Genomic DNA, 20,677 nt, shown 5'->3' with positions numbered 1-20,677 from the left:
CGACCTCCAGCCCCCAGCGACCCGAACAAACTGCACCCCAGTGTAAGTTTTCTACATGAGAAAAATTCACTACAGGTCCATTAACTTGCATTGGCGTTAGCTTTAGTCCCTGTGGTTACAAATACCCACAATACGATCACCAAACTTGTTCTAGGGGTTCATCTACGGTCCAAAATATGATTTTCTATACGTACGCGCTGAGCTGGCTCGAGTCAACGACTGCCAACGGTGCGCTGACTGCCACATGCACTTGCTCGCTCGAATACGCAGGCAACCAGGGTTTTTTTTGCAAAACTGGCAGTTATTAAAAGATCTCCTCCCCACACCTGGTTTCCCACCTGGTCGGATCAAGCCACCTGGTCGGGTCGGACCGAGCCACTCCCTCCCCTGCTTCTCCTCCCCTGTTTCGTCGTCGTTGCCGAGGTGATTCATCGTCTCCGGCGTGGGCGAGCGTGGCGACGACACCATGAGCTCGTCGTCGGACGCGCCGCCGCCGCCGTCTGCGCCATTTGGGAGGGGCATGCGTGACGTCCCTCTCGCACCGATGCGTCGTGACGAGCATGCCTCGCCGCCCCTTTATGGTATGTCCCCGTCGCCAGCAGCTTCTGTACTCGATCTGTCAAGGAATATCTGTTGGAAGGATTGTGTTCTGAATGGCAACCACTTCCAACAGATATTCCTTGATCATGATGAGAGCATGAGATCATTTATATCTCCCGTTCCTATTCACTCTGATGATGGGGATCCTCCAATTGTCAGGTTCAGTGGAATTAGGCCAAAGAAGGAGAAGGCACACCAGCAGCAAGTGGAGTAGGAAGAAAAGCAGCAAGAGGAGCAGGCTGAGCTCACTATAGTGGAACAGGAGCAGGCTGAGCTCCCTCAAGTGGAACAAGAGTTGCCTCAGCATGCTCAGGAGCAGGAGCAAGATTAAACACAGTCAGAAAGTGAAGCAGAGTCAGAAGAAGATGATTTCATACCAAGTCCACCTCAGCCAGGAACAACTTACCTTTCATCTCAGTTTGGGTTTAGGGTCAGGAAATCCTCTAGGTGTTTGAACATGGATGCAGCAGACACAGTTGGTTGTTTAGTAATGCAGTATTCAGATGAAGATTACATTCCACAATTTGTTGATTCAGACATTGATCTGCAATATGATGATGACTTGTTTGACAAGAATGTTGATTGTGAAAAAGGTAAAGGTAAAGCAGTCCAAGATGATGATCCTACTGAAGATGTGGACATGTGCTTGCCTTCATCAGATGAAGATAAGGTTAAGCTGAATTTCAAAAGTTTCAGAGAAGAGGACCTGGCTAAACCAGAGTTCAAAGTGGGCCAGACATTTGCTAGTGTTGAGTTACCGAGGAGGGCTATCAAGGAGTATAGCTGTCATGAAAGGGTTGACATCAAGTGCCCCAGAAATGATAGGAAAAGAGTTAAAGGCATTTGTGAAGATGGGTGTCCATGGTCTTTGTATGCATCATTTGATGGGAGAATCAAGTGCTTCATGATCAAGAAGTATAACCCAAATCATACCTGCATAAAGAAATGGAATGTCAAGTCATTCACTGCCCCCTTCATGGCAGGGACGTATCTTGATGCATTCAGAGCAGATGAAAACATGAACATGAAGAATTTTTCAAGGGTTGTTCAGAAGGACTGGAACATGACAACCACAAGGAGCAAACTTAGAAGGGCCAGGAGACTAGTGAAGAAAGTCATTGAAGGAGATGAATTAGAGCAGTATAACAGTATGTGGGATTATGCAGCAGAATTCAAAGGATCAAACCCAGGCAGCTCTTTCTATGTAGGTGTCAATGATGGCATATTTGGAAGTTGTTATTTCTCTCTGGATTCCTGCAAAAGGGGTTTCATGCAAGCATGTAGGCCTGCCATTTGTTTGGATGGATGCCACCTAAAGACAAAGTATGGAGGTGTTATGCCGTGTGCTGTTGGCATGAATCCTAATGACTGCATTTACCCTCTAGCTTTTGCTGTTGTTGAGGTAGAGAACACTGGCACATGGAAATGGTTTCTGTCAAACCTGAAGAGTGACTTGGGAATTCTGAACACAGAGCCATGGACTATAATGTCAGACAAACAAAAGGGGCTGATCAAGGGAGTGAGGCAGCACTTTCTTGATGCAGAGCACATACACTGTGTTAGCCATATATGGCAGAATTTTCAGCAAACACACAAAGGAGATGTTCTTAAGAACCAGTTATGGAAGTGTGCAAGGAGCACAACACCAGAGCTGTGGGCTGCAAGCATGGAGGAAATGAAGGTCATCAGCATAGAAGCATACAAATGACTTGAGCAACTACCACCCAACACTTGGGTTAGGGGCTTCCAAAGAGACTTGGTCAAGTGTGATATCCTTCTGAACAACAATTGTGAGGTTTTCAACAAATATATTATTGAGGCCAGGGAGATGCATCTCAGATCAATGGTTGAGAAGATCAAAACTCAGCTCATGGTCAGATTCTACAACAAAAGAAAAGAGGCAGAGAACTGGCCTGGTTCTGTATGCCCTAAAATAAGAAAAAAGAATTCAAAGGAATATAGAGCTGGCAGCTACATGCATGGTTTCAGGGGCTGGTGATGGCATCTTCCAGGTTGACAACAGGACCGAGACATACATTGTTGACCTCAAGGAAGAGAGTTGTACATGCAAAAGGTGGGATCTTAGTGGAGTTCCATGCCACCATGCAATTGCATGCTGTAGACATGAGAGAATTGACCCAGAGAGTTTGGTGCACTCCTGTTACAGTATAGAAGCATTCAAGTTAGCATACAAGCCAATTATCAAGCCTTGCAGAGATAGGAGTGAGTGGTAGAAGATGAATGCTTGTGAAATCAAACCACCTGTCTATGAAAAGAAAGTTGGGAGGCCTTCAAACAAGAGTAGGAGAAAGCAGCCTTATGAGATTAAAAACAAAGATGGCACAAAGGTACTGAACAGACATGGAGGCACAATAACATGTTCATACTGCCATGAACAGGGCCACAACATCAAAGGATGTGATACTAGAAAAGCTGGCATTTTGCCAAAACTACCAGTGAGAAGGGGGCCAAGGGCTATTCCTGAGGATGTGTCTGATGATGAACCAGTTATGGCACAACAAGATGGTGGGAAAGTCACACAGGAGGAGGTTCATGTCACACAAGATGATGAGCAAGTCACACAGGAGGAGGTTCATGTCACACAAGATGATGACCAACTTACACAGGAGGATGTCAATGCCACACATAATGATTGCCCAATGCAGCAACAAGAGGATGAATATGATACACCAGTTGTTTTTCAGGTAAATTCTAATCTTTTTTGTCCATTTCTTTTAGGTTGTATTTAATATGATACACCAGTGATGATAGCATGTGATGATTGGCTGTGCACAGGTGCAAGACTTTGGATATACAATGCTTTTTAAGATGCAGCAGTCTAGGCCTGTACCTACAGAAGAAACTGAAGGCACTCTACCAGATTCATCATTCATATTACAGGCATCCAGTTCTCAAGCTTGAGCACATACAACAACAGCTACAAATGGTGGCAACCTGACCATGAAGTTGTTGAAGATGAAAAGAGACAAAGAAAGGCAGATGGCAGCCAGGAGAGATGAAGCACTAGAGGCAATGAATGAGATGACAGAGAGGAGAGCAGAGGAGGCTGAAGCAAAGAGGAAGGAAATTGCTATCAGGAGAGCAGAGAAGGCAGCCAGAAGAAGAAGAGCAACAAAAGAGAAGAAGGCTGAGGAAACATCAGCAAAGATGGAAGCTTCGGCAGCAAGAAAAGCAGCATTACAAGAAGAGAAGGAGGCCAGGGCAATTGAAGCAATTGCAGCTAAGGCAGATGCAACAATGAAGAGAAGAGAAGAGCAAGAAGCAAAGAGAGCTATTGCACTGAAGAAAAAACAAGATCAAGAAGCAAAGAAGAAACAGCAAGAAGAGGCCAAGAGAAGAAGAGCTGAATCAGTTTGCCCAAGTGCACCAACATGAAGAGGACGTGTGCCCAAGAAGAACAGAGTCAACATGTTTGATGAGTTCAGATGAATCAGTGCTATTGCACTTGTAACTCAGTGATTTTTTGGCAGAAACTTAAATCTGAGTAAATTGATGCTCATTGAGCTCAAATGTGGTTCATTCAATGAAGAAACTAATAGAGCTGAAATGTAGCTCATTCAGTGAGACATAAGTAATTTGATGCAAACTGAATTTGATGCAGCATTGTAATTTTGTTTCTGTGTCCATCTTTGCTGAATTTCAGGCTCACTGAATTTTTATGACTGAACTTGTATTGCTCAGTTTGCTGCAAACTGAACCCAGGACCCGAATTTGAGGCTCAAGTTGTAATTTTTATGATTGAATTTATGTTGCTCTATTTGCTGCAAACTGAATTTGAGAGCTATTGCTCAATTTTTATGTACCAAATTTTGTTTAAAGTAAAAAAAATTAAAAATCAAACAAAAAAAGTTTTGCCTGGGTCTCAAACCCAGGACCTGTGGTATTGAACATTTGGGGCAATGCCAGTGGGGTAAGTGGTAGTGCTTTGATAAAGGGTAGGTACTAAACTAACTATAGTAGTTGCTAGTGGCCCATGCATTTTCTGTTTCCTCGGTTTCCTCCTCTGCTTTTAAGCCCACCCACCCACCGCTCCACTCTCCACTCACCTTCAATCCACCCCGCACCAAACCACGTCGCCTCGGTTACCCCTCACCAAACCCCCGCCGTCAAGAAAACCCTCGCCGCCGACCACCACACCGCCGCCGCGAACATGGAGAACTGCCCCGCCTGGAAGAGGGTCATCGATGACCTCGCAGGTGACGACAAGGCGATGCGCGTGGACCTGACGGAGAACGGGGAGTGGTTCCCCAGCTGTGCGATGCTGCGTCACCACGCGCGTGGCCTCTGAAGGTCATGACCGACGACGAGCTGGACCGCGCCTGCCCCGACCACAACGGTATCCATTATGCACTCGTCCTCTGCTTCGCTATGCAGGAGACGCGCTCCGACAACCCGGGGCAGCGAGCCCGGTGGTGGATGTACCGGTCCGCCACCGAGCCGAGGCAGCCGGATCCGTTGCGCGTTGGCTCGCGAACGGAGCGCGTCCACAACGTCAACCTGGCCGTCCCCGCGCCTGTCAACACGACCTTCTGGGACCACTACCAGTCCGACCTCCTCGGGCGCGACAACGTCTCCGAGTACATCTCGTCCGACTCGGAGTACGACTCTAGCTCCGACGACGACTCTGGCTACGCCGCCGAGTCATCCTGGTCAATTGGCTGGGAGGAGCCGGAGGTGATTGTCCTCTCTGACGATGAGTCGGAGGTCAAGGTGGCGGAACCCGTTGTCCCCGAGCCGGAGGTCCAGATGGTGGCACCCGTCGCCAGGGAGGGTGACAAGCACCACCCCATTGATGTCCAGCTGCTTCCCGATGTTCCTGACATCGTGAAGCAGGAGGTGGAGGTGGTCTTGGCCCTACAAGCACAGGTGGACGTCGCAGCTCAGCCAAAGAGGATGAAGAAGAGGAAGGTGGCAGCTGACATGGAGGTTTGCCGCTCGGAGCGCCTCCAGAAGATGAAGAACTAAAGAAGATGAAGAAGATGCAGTTGCCAACATGCAGAAGATGCAGTTCTAGTTAGTTAGGTATGCTGAAATATACAAATTTTTAGCATATAAGTTATAAAATACTGTAGTTTGTTAGGTGTGCTTGCATATTAAGCACATAAGTTATTTCTAATTTCTGTTGGCAATGTTGAACTAAAGTGGTTGTTGAACTATGTTGTTGATGCTGTTTGAGATGTTGATGAAGTTGAACTATTAATCTAATGTTGTTTTATGTTCTCTGTTGAACTATGTTGTTGATGCTGTCTAGTTGATGTTGTTGATGCTACTGTCTAGATGCTATAAGTTAACTGAATTTGTCTGAACTTGTTGCTATATAAGGCAAAATGAGACCAAAAGTGTCTTGTTGCTATATAAGGCAACAATCCAAAAGAAGAAGCTACCAAAAGTGTCTTGTTTGCTATAAGTTAACTGAACTTTGTCATATAACTAAATTCAGACAACTCTGTAAATTTTGTTAACTATACAAATTCAGTTATCTTTGTCTTAACTGAAATTTGTCTTAACTGAACTTCAATTTAGTAATCTTTTCAAAATTACAAATTTTAGTTAGCTTAACTGAACTTTGCCACCTATCTGAAATGGCAACACTACACACCCTACAATTGGTTTGAAATGGCAACACAGCACACCCTGTAACTTGTATTATGCATGCACCTTTGGTCCACCAACAGATCCACCACCAGGTCCACCACCACCAGAGCAACCACCAGGTCCCCTTCTTCTTCCTCCTCTTCCACCAGATCCACTACCAGGTCCCCTTCTTCTTCCTCTTCTTCCTCCACTCCTCCTCTGCTCCTGCTCCCCTGGTCTTCAGCAGCAACCATGGTGTCCTGGGATGATCTCCCAACCTCTTCTGAAGATGACTCAGTGACCAGCAAGGTTAGTCTCCAGCAACCATGGTGTCCTCTCCTCCACGCAGCTAGGGTTAAACAGCAGCTAGGGTTAAACATCTTCTAGGGTTTATACTTAACAAATGCAATTTTTTTTCTTTTTTTAGCCTCCAGCAACAATTTTCTGCAAAGAATGGACTGGCCTCGCGACAGATCTGCCTAGCTTTACATGTGAGCATGGATCTTTGTGTGAGAAGTGATGAAGACATGTACCTAGGGTAGGGACACGGACCTGACCGAAGAGTCCTACTCTAGGACACCCTTGGGAGTAATTACCTTTCAATCGACTTAAAGGCATCCCACTCGACAGGTTCAAAACACTCGACCAAGAAGCTACCACTCGACCATGAAGCTATTCACTCGACTGCCAGAAGATCTACAGTCACTCCGTAGGCAAACGGTCAGCTGTTAAGTAGTCTTCATGGTCATTACGACACTTTATTAGAGGCGTTACCAGTAACGCCCCATCTTAAATGTACTTTAAACCCTGCATTACTGAGGGCAGGAGGGGGTCGGCGAACTCTATATAAGCCACCCCCCTCCTCAGTAGGAAGGGTTCGCACCCCTGTAATCCATACACGTATAAATCCAGTCGACCGCCTCCGGGCTCCGAGACGTAGGGCTATTACTTCCTCTGAGAAGGGCCTGAACTCGTAAACCTCGCGTGTAACAACTTCCCAATAGCTAGGATCTCGCCTCTCCATACTCACCCCCCTACATCACTGTCAGAGTTAGAACCACGACAGTTGGCGCCCACCGTGGGGCTGGAATCGTAGCGCTTAGTTGGAGAAGTTGTGATTTTTCTCGATCCCTTTGATCATGTTTTCTTGCGGAGTTTTGGTGGAGGACCGCGAGATCCGTCTCGGCGCACTCACCTTCATCGTCGACGACTCCGCCTGGCTTCAGGAGGCACCGCTCGACATCGACGCGCTCCCCGCCCGCGGTGCGACACATTTCCGCGCATGCATTCGTGGCGTCCTCCTGCAGCAACCGTCGACCCAATATGGGTCGGCCCCCGTATCGTCTCCCCGCCCTGTCTCCCACCAGCGCAAGCGCTCCGGTCGGTCGAGACTTCAGCGGTGGGTGAGGCACGCCGTGGCCCGCCAATCGGCAGCCCCGCAAGTCGCGACCATCGAGCCCGTCGAATCCCTCTACGGCCTGTTCGACCTGTCGACTGGCTCCGTGGAGACCGCATCCGAGTGCGACAGCAGCGATCCAGCGGCTAAGGTTCTGGCGGTCGATGGAGCACACAGTCCCCCTGGTTTCCCTCGCACTAATGGAGGCGCGGGTGGGGGCGATCCATCGCATCCCCACGACGAGTATCTCCCTGAACCTCTCACGTCATTGCTGTTGGGGAACGTAGCATAAATTCAAAATTTTCCTACGTGTCACCAAGATCAATCTATGGAGTCATCTAGCAACGAGGGAGGAGTGGATCTACATACCCTTGTAGATCGCGCGCGGAAGCGTTCAAGAGAACGGGGTTGATGGAGTCGTACTCGTCGTGATTCAAATCACCGATGATCCTAGCGCCGAACGGACGGCACCTCCGCGTTCAACACACGTACGGAACGGAGACGTCTCCCACGCCTTGATCCAGCAAGGAGGAGGGAGAGGTTGATGGAGATCCAGGAGCACGACGGCGTGGTGGAAGTAGCGGATTCCAACAGGGCTTCGCTAAGCGCTGCGGGAGGAGGAAGATGTGTCACGGGAGGGAGAGGGAGGCGCCAGGCCTTAGATTGGTTTGCTCCTCCTTTTTCCCCACTATATATAGGGCCAAGGGAGAGGGGGAGGCGCAGCCCTTGCCCCTTCCTCCAAGGAAGGGTGCGGCCAAGGGTGGGGAGGAGTCCATCCTCCCCAAGGCACCTCGGAGGTGCCTTCCCCTTATAGGACTCTCCCCTTTTCCCATCTCTTGGCGCATGGGCCTCTTGGGGCTGGTGCCCTTGGCCCATATAGGCCAAGGAACACCCCCTACAGCCCATGTGGCCCCCCGGGGCAGGTGGCCCCACCCGGTGGACCCCCGGGACCCTTCCGGTGGTCCCGGTACAATACCGGTGACCCCGAAACTTGTCCCGATGGCCGAAATAGCACTTCCTATATATAATTCTTTACCTCCGGACCATTCCGGAACTCCTCGTGACATCCGGGATCTCATCCGGGACTCCGAACAACTTTCAGGTTACCGCATACTAATATCTCTATAACCCTAGCGTCACCGAACCTTAAGTGTGTAGACCCTACGGGTTCGGGAGACATGCAGACATGACCGAGACGTTCTCCGGTCAATAACCAACAGCGGGATCTGGATACCCATGTTGGCTCCCACATGTTCCACGATAATCTCATCGGATGAACCACGATGTCAAGGACTTAATCAATCCCGTATACAATTCCCTTTGTCTATCGGTATGTTACTTGCCCGAGATTCGATCGTCGGTATACCGATACCTAGTTCAATCTCGTTACCGGCAAGTATCTTTACTCGTTCCGTAACACATCATCCCGTGATCAACTCCTTGGTCACATTGCGCATATGATGATGTCCTACCGAGTGGGCCCAGAGATACCTCTCCGCTTACACGGAGTGACAAATCCCAGTCTCGATTCGTGCCAACCCAACAGACACTTTTAGAGATACCTGTAATGCACCTTTATAGTCACCCAGTTACGTTGTGACGTTTGATACACCCAAAGCATTCCTACGGTATCCGGGAGTTGCACAATCTCATGGTCTAAGGAAATGATACTTGACATTAGAAAAGCTATAGCATATGAACTACACGATCTAGTGCTATGCTTAGGATTGGGTCTTGTCCATCACATCATTCTCCTAATGATGTGATCCCGTTATCAATGACATTCAATGTCCATGGTCAGGAAACCGTAACCATCTATTGATCAACGAGCTAGTCAACTAGAGGCTTACTAGGGACATGGTGTTGTCTATGTATCCACACATGTATCTGAGTTTCCTATCAATACAATTATAGCATGGATAATAAACGATTATCATGAACAAGGAAATATAATAATAATCAATTTATTATTGCCTCTAGGGCATATTTCCAACAGTCTCCCACTTGCACTAGAGTCAATAATCTAGTTCACATCGCCATGTGATGAACACTCACAGGTCACATCGCCATGTGACTAACACCCAAGAGTTTACTAGAGTCAGTAGTCTAGTTCACATCACTATGTGATTAACACTCAATGAGTTTTAGGTTTGATCATGTTGCTTGTGAGAGAGGTTTTAGTCAACGGGTCCGAACCTTTCAGATCCGTGTGTGCTTTACAAATCTCTATGTCATCTCCTAGATGTAGCTACCACGCTCTATTTGGAGCTATTCCAAATAACTGTTCTACTTGGAGCTATTCTAAATTGTTGCTCCATTATATGCATCCGGTATCTCTACTCAGAGCTATCCGGATAGGTGTTAAGCTTGCATCGACGTAACCCTTTACGACGAACTCTTTTACCACCTCCATAATCGAGAAAATTCCTTAGTCCACTAGTTACTAAGGATAACTTTGACCGCTGTCCTGTGATCCATTCTTGGATCACTCTTGTACCCCTTGACTGACTCATGGCAAGGCACATTTCAGGTGCGGTACACAGCATAGCATACTGTAGAGCCTATGTTTTAAGCATAGGGGCCGACCTTGGTCCTTTCTCTCTATTCTGCCGTGGTCGAGCTTTAAGTCTTAACTTCATACCTTACAACTCAGGCAAGAACTCCTTCTTTGACTCATCCATCTTGAACAACTTCAAGATCATGTCAAGGTATGTGCTCATTTGAATGTACCATTAAGCGTTTTGATCTATCCTTATAGATCTTGATGCTCAATGCTCAAGTAGCTTAATCCCGGTTTTCCATTGAAAACACTTTCCAAATAACCCTATATGCTTTCCAGAAATTCTACGTCATTTCTGATCCATAACATATACTCATCAGAAATTCTATAGTGCTCCCACTCACTTCTTTGGAAATACAAGTTTCTCATAAACTTTGTATAAACCCAAAATCTTTGATCATCATCAAAGCATACATTCCAACTCCGAGATGCTTACTCCAGTCCTCAGAAGGATTGCTGGAGCTTTGCATCCTTATTAGCATCTTTTCAGGATTGACAAAACCTTTCGGTTGTATCACATACAACCTTTCCTCAAGAAAATCGTCAAGGAAACAATGTTTTGACATCCTATCTGCAAGATTTCATAAATAATTCAGTAATCGCTAATATAATTCCAACAGACTCTTAGCATCGCTACGAGTGAGGAAGTCTCACCGTAGTCAACTCCTTGAACTTGTCGGAAACTTCTTAACGACAAGTCGAGATTTCTTAATGGTGACATTTACCATCATTGTCCGTCTTCCTTTTAAAATCCATATGTACCTAACAGCCTTACGACCATCAAGTAGTTCTTCCAAAGTCTACACTTTGTTTTCATATATGGATCCTCTCTCGGATTATATGGCCTCAAGCCATTTATCGGAATCCAGGCCCACCATCGCTTCTCCATAGCTCGTAGGTTCATTGTTGTCTAGCAACATGACTTCCAAGATAGGATTACGTACCACTCTGAAGTAGTATGCATCCTTGTCATCCCACGAGGTTTGGGAGTGACTTGATCCGAAGTCTCATGATCAATATCATAAGCTTCCACTTCAATTGGTGTAGGTGCCACAGGAACAACTTCCTGTGCCCTGCCATACACTAGTTGAAGAGACGGTTCAATAACCTCATCAAGTCTCCACCATCCTCCCACTCAATTCTTTCAAGAGAAACTTTTCCTCGAGAAAGGACCCGATTCTAGAAACAATCCCTTATTGCTTTCGAATCTGAGACAGGAGGTATACCCAACTGTTTTGGGTGTCCTGTGAAGATGCATTTATCCGCTTCGGGTTCGAGCTTATCAGCCTGAAACTTTTTCACATAAGCATCGCAGCCCCAAACTTTTAAGAAATGACAGCTTAGGTTTCTCTAAACCATAGTTCATACGGTGTCATCTCATCGGAATTACGTGGTGCCCTATTTAAAGTGAATGTGGTTGTCTTTAATGCTTTAACCCATAAACTATTGTGGTAATTCGATAAGAGACATCACGGTATGCATCATATCCATAGGGTGCAGTTATGATGTTCGGACACACCATCACACTATGGTGTTCCAGGCTGTATTAGTTGTGAAACAATTTCCACAATGTCTTAATTCTGTGCCAAACTCGTAATCCAGATATTCATCTCTATGATCATATCATAGATCTTTTATCCTCTTGTCACGACGATCTTTCAACTTCACACTGAAATTACTTGAACCTTTCAATAATTCAGACTCGTGATTCATCAAGTAAATATACTCAACATTTACTCAAATCATCTGTGAAGTAAAAACATAACGATATCCACTACATGCCTCAGCACTCATTGGATTGCACACATCAAAATGTATTACTTCCAACAGGTTGCTTTCTAGTTCCATTTTACTGAAACCGAGGCTTTCAGTCATCTTGCCCATGTGGTATGATTTGCATGCCTCAAGTGATTCAAAATCAAGTGAGTCCAAACGGTCCATTTGCATGGAGTTTTCTTCATGCATACACACCAATAGACATGGTTCGCATGTCTCAAACTTTTCAAAAATGAGTGAGTCCAAAGATCCATCAACATGGAGCTTCTTCATGCGTTTTATACCGATATGACTTACGTGGAAGTGCCACAAGTAGGTGGTACTATCATTACTATCTTTTGGCATGAACATGTGTATCACTACGATCGAGATTCGATAAACCATTCATTTCAGGTGTAAGACCATTGAAGGTATTATTCAAATAAACAGAGTAACCATTATTCTCTTTAAATGAATAACCGTATTGCGATAGACATAATCCAATCATGTCTATGCTCAACGCAAACACCAAACTCGATGGTAGAGGGAGCTTGCGATGCTTGATCATATCAACATTGGAAACACTTCCAACACATATCGTCAGCTCACCTTTAGCTAGTCTCCATTTATTCCGTAGCTTTTATTTCGAGTTACTAACACTTAGCAACCGAACCGGTATCTAATACCCTGGTGCTACTAGGAGTACTAGTAAAGTACACATCAACACAATTATATCCAATATACTTCTATCGACCTTGTCAGCCTTCTCATCTACCAAGTATCTAGGGTAATTCTGCTCCAGTGGTTTGTTCCCCTTATTACAGAAGCACTTAGTCTCGGGTTTGGGTTCAACCTTGGGTTTCTTCACTAGAGCAGCAGCTGAATTGCCGTTTCATGAAGTATCCCTTCTTGCCCTTGCCCTTCTTGAAACTAGTGGTCTCACTGACCATCAACAATTGATGCTCCTTCTTGATTTCTACTTTCGTGGTGTCAAACATCACGAATATCTCAAGGATCATCATATATGTCCCTGATATGTTATAGTTCATCACGAAGCTCAAGCAGCTTGGTGGTAATGACTTCGGAGAACCATCACTATTTCATCTGGAAGATCAACTCCCACTCGATTCAAATGATTGTTGTACTCAGACAATCTGAGCACAAGCTCAACAATTGAGCTTTTCTCCTTAGTTTGCAGGCTAAGAAAATCGTCGTAGGTCTTATACCTCTTGACGTGGGCACGAGCCTGAAATCCCAATTTCAGTCCTTGGAACATCTCATATGTTCTGCGATGTTTCAAAAACGTCTTTGGTGCCTCAATTCTAAATCATTTAGCATTACGCACTGAACTATCATGCAGTCATCAAAACGTGTATGTCAGATGTTCGCAACATTCACAGACAACGTTCGAGGTTCAGCACACTGAGCGGTGCATTAAGGACATAAGCCTTCTATGAAGCAATGAGGACAATCCTCAGTTTACAGACCTAGTCCGCATAATTGCTACTATCAACTTTCAACTAAATTTTCTCTAGGAACATATCTAAACAGTAGAACTAAAGCGCGAGCTACGACATAATTTGCAAAATCCTTTTGACTATGTTCAGGATAATTAAGTTCATCTTATGAACTCCCACTCAGATAGACATCCCTCTAGTCATCTAAGTGATTACATGATCTGAGTCAACTAGGCCGTGTCCGATCATCACGTGAGACGGACTAGTCAACATCGGTGAACATCTTCATGTTGATCGTATCTTCTATACGACTCATGCTCGACCTTTCGGTCTACTGTGTTCCGAGGCCATGTCTGTACATGCTAGGCTCGTCAAGTTAACCCTAAGTGTTTTGCATGTGTTCCGAGGCCATGTCTGTACATGCTAGGCTCGTCAACACCCGTTGTATGTGAACGTCTGAATAAAACACCCGATCATCACGTGGTGTTTTGAAACAGCGAACTGTCGCAACGGTGCACAGTTAGGGGAGAACACTTCTTGAAATTGTTGTAAGGGATCATCTTATTTACTACCGTCGTTCTAAGCAAATAAGATGTATAAACATGAAAAACATCACATGCAATCAAATAGTAGTGACATGATATGGCCAATATCATATAGCTCCTTTGATCTCCATCTTGGGGCTCCATGATCATCTCGTCACCGGCATGACACCATGATCTCCATCATCATGATCTCCATCATCGTGTCTCCATGAAGTTGTCACGTCATCTATTACTTCTACTACTACAGCTAACGGTTAGCAATAAAGTAAAGTAATTACATGACGTTTATGTTGACACGCAAGTCATAAATAAATAAAGACAACTCCTATGGCTCCTGCCGGTTGTCATACTCATCGACATGCAAGTCGTGATTCCTATTACAAGAACATGATCAATCTCATACATCACATATATCATTCATCACATCCTTTGGCCATATCACATCACATAGCATACCCTGCAAAAACAAGTTAGACGTCCTCTAATTGTTGTTTGCATGTTTTACGTGGCTGCTATGGGTTTCTAGCAAGAACGTTTCTTACCTACGCAAAGACCACAACGTGATATGCCAATTGCTATTTACCCTTCATAAGGACCCTTTTCATCGAATCCGATCTGACTAAAGTGGGAGAGACAGACACCCGCCAGCCACCTTATGCAACTAGTGCATGTTTGTCGGTGGAACCGGTCTCACATAAGAGTACGTGTAAGGTTGGTCCGGGCCGCTTCATCCCACGATGCCGCCGAATCAAGATAAGACTAGTAACGGCAAGCATATTGAACAAAATCAACGCCCACAACTACTTTGTGTTCTACTCGTGCATAGAAACTACGCATAGACCTAGCTCATGATGCCACTGTTGGGGAACGTAGCATAAATTCAAAATTTTCCTACGTTTCACCAAGATCAATCTATGGAGTCATCTAGCCACGAGGGAGGAGTGGATCTACATACCCTTGTAGATCGCGCGCGGAAGCGTTCAAGAGAACGGGGTTGATGGAGTCGTACTCGTCGTGATTCAAATCACCGATGATCCTAGCGCCGAACGGACGGCACCTCCGCGTTCAACACACGTACGGAACGGAGACGTCTCCCACGCCTTGATCCAGCAAGGAGGAGGGAGAGGTTGATGGAGATCCAGCAGCACGACGGCGTGGTGGAAGTAGCGGGATTCCAACAGGGCTTCGCTAAGCGCTGCGGGAGGAGGAAGATGTGTCACGGGAGGGAGAGGGAGGCGCCAGGCCTTAGATTGGTTTGCTCCTCCTTTTTACCCACTATATATAGGGCCAAGGGAGAGGGGGAGGCGCAGCCCTTGTCCCTTCCTCCAAGGAAGGGTGCGGCCAAGGGTGGGGAGGAGTCCATCCTCCCCAAGGCACCTCGGAGGTGCCTTCCCCTTATAGGACTCTCCCCTTTTCCCATCTCTTGGCGCATGGGCCTCTTGGGGCTGGTGCCCTTGGCCCATATAGGCCAAGGCACACCCCCTACAGCCCATGTGGCCCCCCGGGGCAGGTGGCCCCACCCGGTGGACCCCCGGGACCCTTCCGGTGGTCCCGGTACAATACCGGTGACCCCGAAACTTGTCCCGATGGCCGAAATAGCACTTCCTATATATAATTCTTTACCTCCGGACCATTCCGGAACTCCCCGTGACGTCCGGGATCTCATCCGGGACTCCGAACAACTTTCGGGTTACCGCATACTAATATCTCTATAACCCTAGCGTCACCGAACCTTAAGTGTGTAGACCCTACGGGTTCGGGAGACATGCAGACATGACCGAGACGTTCTCCGGTCAATAACCAACAGCGGGATCTGGATACCCATGTTGGCTCCCACATGTTCCACGATAATCTCATCGGATGAACCACGATGTCAAGGACTTAATCAATCCCGTATACAATTCCCTTTGTCTATCGGTATGTTACTTGCCCGAGATTCGATCGTCGGTATACCGATACCTAGTTCAATCTCGTTACCGGCAAGTCTCTTTACTCGTTCCCTAACACATCATCCCGTGATCAACTCCTTGGTCACATTGCGCATATGATGATGTCCTACCGAGTGGGCCCAGAGATACCTCTCTGCTTACACGGAGTGACAAATCCCAGTCTTGATTCGTGCCAACCCAACAGACACTTTCAAAGATACCTGTAATGCACCTTTATAGTCACCCAGTTACGTTGTGACATTTGATACACCCAAAGCATTCCTACGGTATCCGGGAGTTGCACAATCTCATGGTCTAAGGAAATGATACTTGACATTAGAAAAGCTATAGCATATGAACTACACGATCTAGTGCTATGCTTAGGATTGGGTCTTGTCCATCACATCATTCTCCTAATGATGTGATCCCGTTATCAATGACATTCAATGTCCATGGTCAGGAAACCGTAACCATCTATTGATCAACGAGCTAGTCAACTAGAGGCTTACTAGGGACATGGTGTTGTCTATGTATCCACACATGTATCTGAGTTTCCTATCAATACAATTATAGCATGGATAATAAACGATTATCATGAACAAGGAAATATAATAATAATCAATTTATTATTGCCTCTAGGGCATATTTCCAACAATTGCAGCGAGAGGAGCTTCGCCGCCAGAACATAGACGCGCTTCACACTCCCATCGTCGGAGAGACCCCCGAGGCCCGGGCCTTGGAGGATGCGCGTTTGGCCAACTTGGCCGAGCGCACTCGACTGGAGAATCTCCAGCGAGCACTCGACGAGCAAGCGCGTCAGCAGGCTCCCGAGTCTAGTCGACGCCAGCTCTTCCCGCCGACGCAGGTATATCGAACCCCAGTTCAGAATCTGGCCGCCGCGGCCCGTATAGCAGAATCGATTCAGCCCTCCCAGCCGGAGGCTGGCAGGGGCTTGTTACAGATCAGAGCATTGCTCCGGGCGGCGGGAGACCAGAATTCCGCTGTCTCTCAGTCGCGGAATAGGATCCACAGTCGGTCCGTCGCAACCGATACAGTCGAGTCAGCTCACAGCCCGAGATCGCCCCCGAGGCGTGAAGGACGTGGTGGCCAGCATGGTCAGTACAGGAGGAATGAGCAGTATGATCACCGATTCGACCGTGATGATCGACGTCGAGTGCCAACCCCTCCCCCGAGGAGTGGGTCATATGCGCCTCGACGGCAAGATGACAGACGCCCTCATAGTGTTGGGCAGAGGATTCCAGTCGACCCCAGAGACCCAGGCTTTGATGCGAGATCCATCCTCGTTCAAGGTTTGGTTGACAGGAACAGAGCTCATCGGGAAGGCCACAACAGAGATGCGCCTGCCAGCAGCAGAGTACATGCATCAGGGCCAGAGTGTTTCAGTCGAGCCATCAGAGCCGCAGTGATACCTCCCAATTTCAGGTTGGCGACCGGAATCGGCAAGTTCACCGGTGAATCTAAGCCTGACACCTGGCTCAAAGATTACCGAGTGGCTGTACAGATTGGCGGTGGCAATGACGAGGTGGCCATGAAGCATTTGCCTCTCATGTTAGAGGGCTCGGCCAGAGCATGGCTAAATCAGTTGGCACCCAGCAGCATTTACACTTGGGAGGACCTCTCCCGAGTGTTTATCACAACCTTTGAAGGAACATGCAAGCGACCTGCAGGCCTTACAGAGTTACGGTCTTGTGTGCAGAAGCCGAATGAAACTCTGAGGGAATACATCCAGAGGTGGATCACGCTGCATCACTCGGTTGAGAATGTGCCGGACCATCAAGCAGTTTGTACCTTCAAGGAAGGTGTTAAATACAGAGAGTTGAATCTGAAGTTCGGTCGAACTGGAGAGATGTCTCTGAATCAGATGATGGAGATTGCCACCAAGTATGCTAACGGAGAAGACGAAGATCGACTCCGGAGTGGCAAGCAGAAAGCAGTCGCCCAGGAAACTGGAGGCAATTCCAGTCGGAAGCAAAAGCGGAAGGCCGAACCAGCCGCTCCTGGGGAGGCCCTGGCCGTAGCCCAGGGAAACTTCAAGGGAAAACCCAAGGGCACCTGGAAGCCCAAAAAAGTCAAGGATTAAGACGGAAATGATGTTTTGGATCTGCCATGTCACATCCACACCAAGAAGGATGAAGAGGGTAATTTTATTTACCCAAAGCATACCACTCGACAGTGCCGACTCCTGATCCAGCAGTTCCAAGGAAAGCAGTCCAAGGATAAGGAAAAAGAGTCGGAAAGGGTCGAGGACAAGGAAGACAGCGACGATGGATACCCCCAAGTCAATTCCACCCTGATGATTTTTGCCGATGTCGAGAGCAAAAGTCGACTGAAAGTCATTAACCGAGAGGTGAACATGGTTGCCCCGGCAACACCCAGTTACCTGAAGTGGTCACAGACTGCCATCACATTCGACCAGTCTGATCACCCGACGCACATTGCCACCCCTGGGAGGCAAGCTTTGGTGGTCGACCCAATTGTTGAAGGCACTCGACTGACTAAAGTCCTGATGGATGGAGGCAGTGGCCTGAACATACTGTATGCTGAAACATTGAAAGGAATGGGCATTCCGATGTCCAGACTCAGCACCAGTAACATGAGTTTCCACGGAGTCATTCCTGGGAAGAAAGCCCAATCACTCGGCCAGATCGCTCTTGATGTGGTTTTCGGTGATTCAAAGAATTACCGCAAGGAAAAGTTGACATTCGAGGTCGTGGACTTCCAAAGTGCTTATCACGCCATTTTGGGCAGGCCAGCTTACGCACGCTTCATGGCCCGGCCATGTTACGTGTACCTCAAACTGAAGATGCCTGGCCCCAAAGGTGTGATCACTGTCACAGGCAATCGGAAGAAGGCGGAAGAGTGCTTTCAGAAGGGCTCAAAGATTGCAGATGCTCAGATGGCAGTGGTCGAGCTGCAAGAGTACCAAAAGACTGCCGATCGAAGTGAATTGCTACGGGCCAAGAAGCCCGCTTCGGAGTCAGCTTTTCAATCGACTGGTGAAACGAAGACAGTCCACATTCACCCGACCGACCTTGATGCTGCCCCGACTCATATCTCAACGACGCTCGACTCCAAATAGGAGGAAACGCTCATCCAGCTCCTCCGTGAGAATTGGGACATCTTCGCATGGAAACCCTCCGACATGCCTGGAGTTCCCAGGGGGCTGGCTGAGCACCGTCTACGGGTCGACCCAAAATTCAAGCCTGTGAAGGAACATCTTCGATGGTCCGCCGTCCAGAAGAAGCAAGCCATTGGCGAGGAGGTGGCTCGGCTTTTAGCAGCAGAGTTCATCCGAGAAATTTACCATTCCGAGTGGCTCGCCAATGTCGTCATGGTCCCCAAGAAGGACAAGTCTCTTCGCATGTGCATTGATTTCAAACATATCAATCGGGCCTGCCGAAAGGATCATTTTCCTCTCCCCCGCATCGATCAAATAGTCGACTCAACTGCGGGGTGCGAGAGGTTGTCTTTTCTAGATGCTTATTCCGGATACCATCAGATCCGTCTGTATGGACCCGACGAAATCAAAACAGCTTTCATCACCCCATTCGGATGCTTTTGTTATGTCACTATGCCGTTCGGCCTCAAGAACGCCGGAGCCACGTTCATGAGAATGATTCAGAAGTGTTTACTCACTCAAATCAGTCAGAATGTGGAGGCATACATGGATGATATTGTGGTCAAGTCACGCAAAGGTTCCGACCTGCGAGCTGACCTTGCCGAAACCTTTGCCAACCTCAGGAGGTATGATATCAAGCTCAATCCATCAAAGTGCACATTCGGAGTTCCAGGCAGAAAGCTACTCGGTTTTCTCATTTCCGAACGAGGGATCGACGCCAATCCTAAGAAAATTGGCACCATACTCCGGATGAAGCGCCCTGTACGCGTGCACGATGTCCAAAAGCTTACAGGCTGCTTGGCCGCTTTAAGTCGATTCATTTCTCGTCTCGGTGAAAAGGCGTTGCCTCTCTACCGACTGATGAAGAAGTCTGACAAGTTCGAGTGGACTCCAGAAGCTGACGCAGCGTTTGCAGAACTCAAAGCTCTGCTCTCCACCCAGCCGGTGCTCGCTGCCCCAATCAGCAAAGAGCCTCTGCTGCTGTACATTGCGGCCACGGGACAAGTTGTCAGTACAGTACTCATGGTTGAGCGGGAAGAAGAAGGAAAGGCCTTCAAAGTTCAGCGCCCAGTCTATTATCTGTCTGAAGTTTTGACCCCTTCAAAACAAAGATACCCTCACTACCAGAAGCTTGTATATGGGATTTACATGACCACGAAGAAAGTTGCACACTACTTCTCTGACCATTCCATTACAGTCGTCAGCGATGCCCCACTGTCAGAGATTCTGCATAACAGAGACGCGACTGGTCGAGTGGCCAAGTGGGCGATTGAACTCCTTCCCTTAGATATCAAGTTCGAAGCAAAGAAGGCCATCAAGTCCCAAGCAATCGCAGATTTCATCGCCGAGTGGATTGAACAGCAACTTCCGACTCAAGTTCACTCGGAGCACTGGACCATGTTTTTCGACGGATCTAAGTTGCTGAATGGTTCCGGTGCTGGGGTAGTTCTAGTCTCCCCCCGAGGAGATAAGCTCAGATATGTTCTCCAGATTCACTTCGATTCCTCCAACAATGAAGCAGAGTATGAAGCACTTTTGTATGGGTTGCGCATGGCCATTTCACTCGGCGTCCGTCGCCTCATGGTCTATGGTGACTCAGATTTGGTGGTTAATCAGGTGATGAAGGAGTGGGACGTCAGAAGTCCAGCTATGACTGGTTATTGCAATGCAGTGAGAAAGCTAGAAAAGAAATTCGAGGGGT

At 47.5% G+C, this 20,677-nt stretch overlaps 1 protein-coding gene and 1 pseudogene across 1 annotated transcript; both read left to right on the top strand.

The window, feature by feature from the left end:
• The first annotated feature begins 1,057 nt into the window (after positions 1 to 1,057).
• LOC147988501 (uncharacterized) lies at positions 1,058 to 2,308 on the top strand. Its single transcript, XM_087534981.1, has one exon. It carries the CDS (start codon positions 1,058 to 1,060, stop codon positions 2,306 to 2,308), a length of 1,251 nt encoding a protein of 416 aa, XP_087391107.1.
• Positions 2,309 to 2,443: 135 nt separating this feature from the next.
• Positions 2,444 to 3,522, top strand: LOC147988500 (uncharacterized; annotated as a pseudogene).
• The last annotated feature ends 17,155 nt before the right edge of the window (positions 3,523 to 20,677 follow it).

This window comes from Triticum urartu, chromosome 1A (assembly GCF_056163025.1).
Source record: "Triticum urartu cultivar PI428250 chromosome 1A, HENAU_Tu73, whole genome shotgun sequence".
Classification (NCBI taxonomy): Eukaryota; Viridiplantae; Streptophyta; class Magnoliopsida; order Poales; family Poaceae; genus Triticum; species Triticum urartu.
Note: the sequence above shows the minus strand (reverse complement) of the source record. Positions and strands in the feature narration are given on the sequence as shown.

Excerpts from the sequence above, each read along its gene's own strand:
- LOC147988501 (XM_087534981.1), top strand. The coding sequence starts at position 1,058 with ATGGATGCAGCAGACACAGTTGGTTGTTTAGTAATGCAGTATTCAGAT.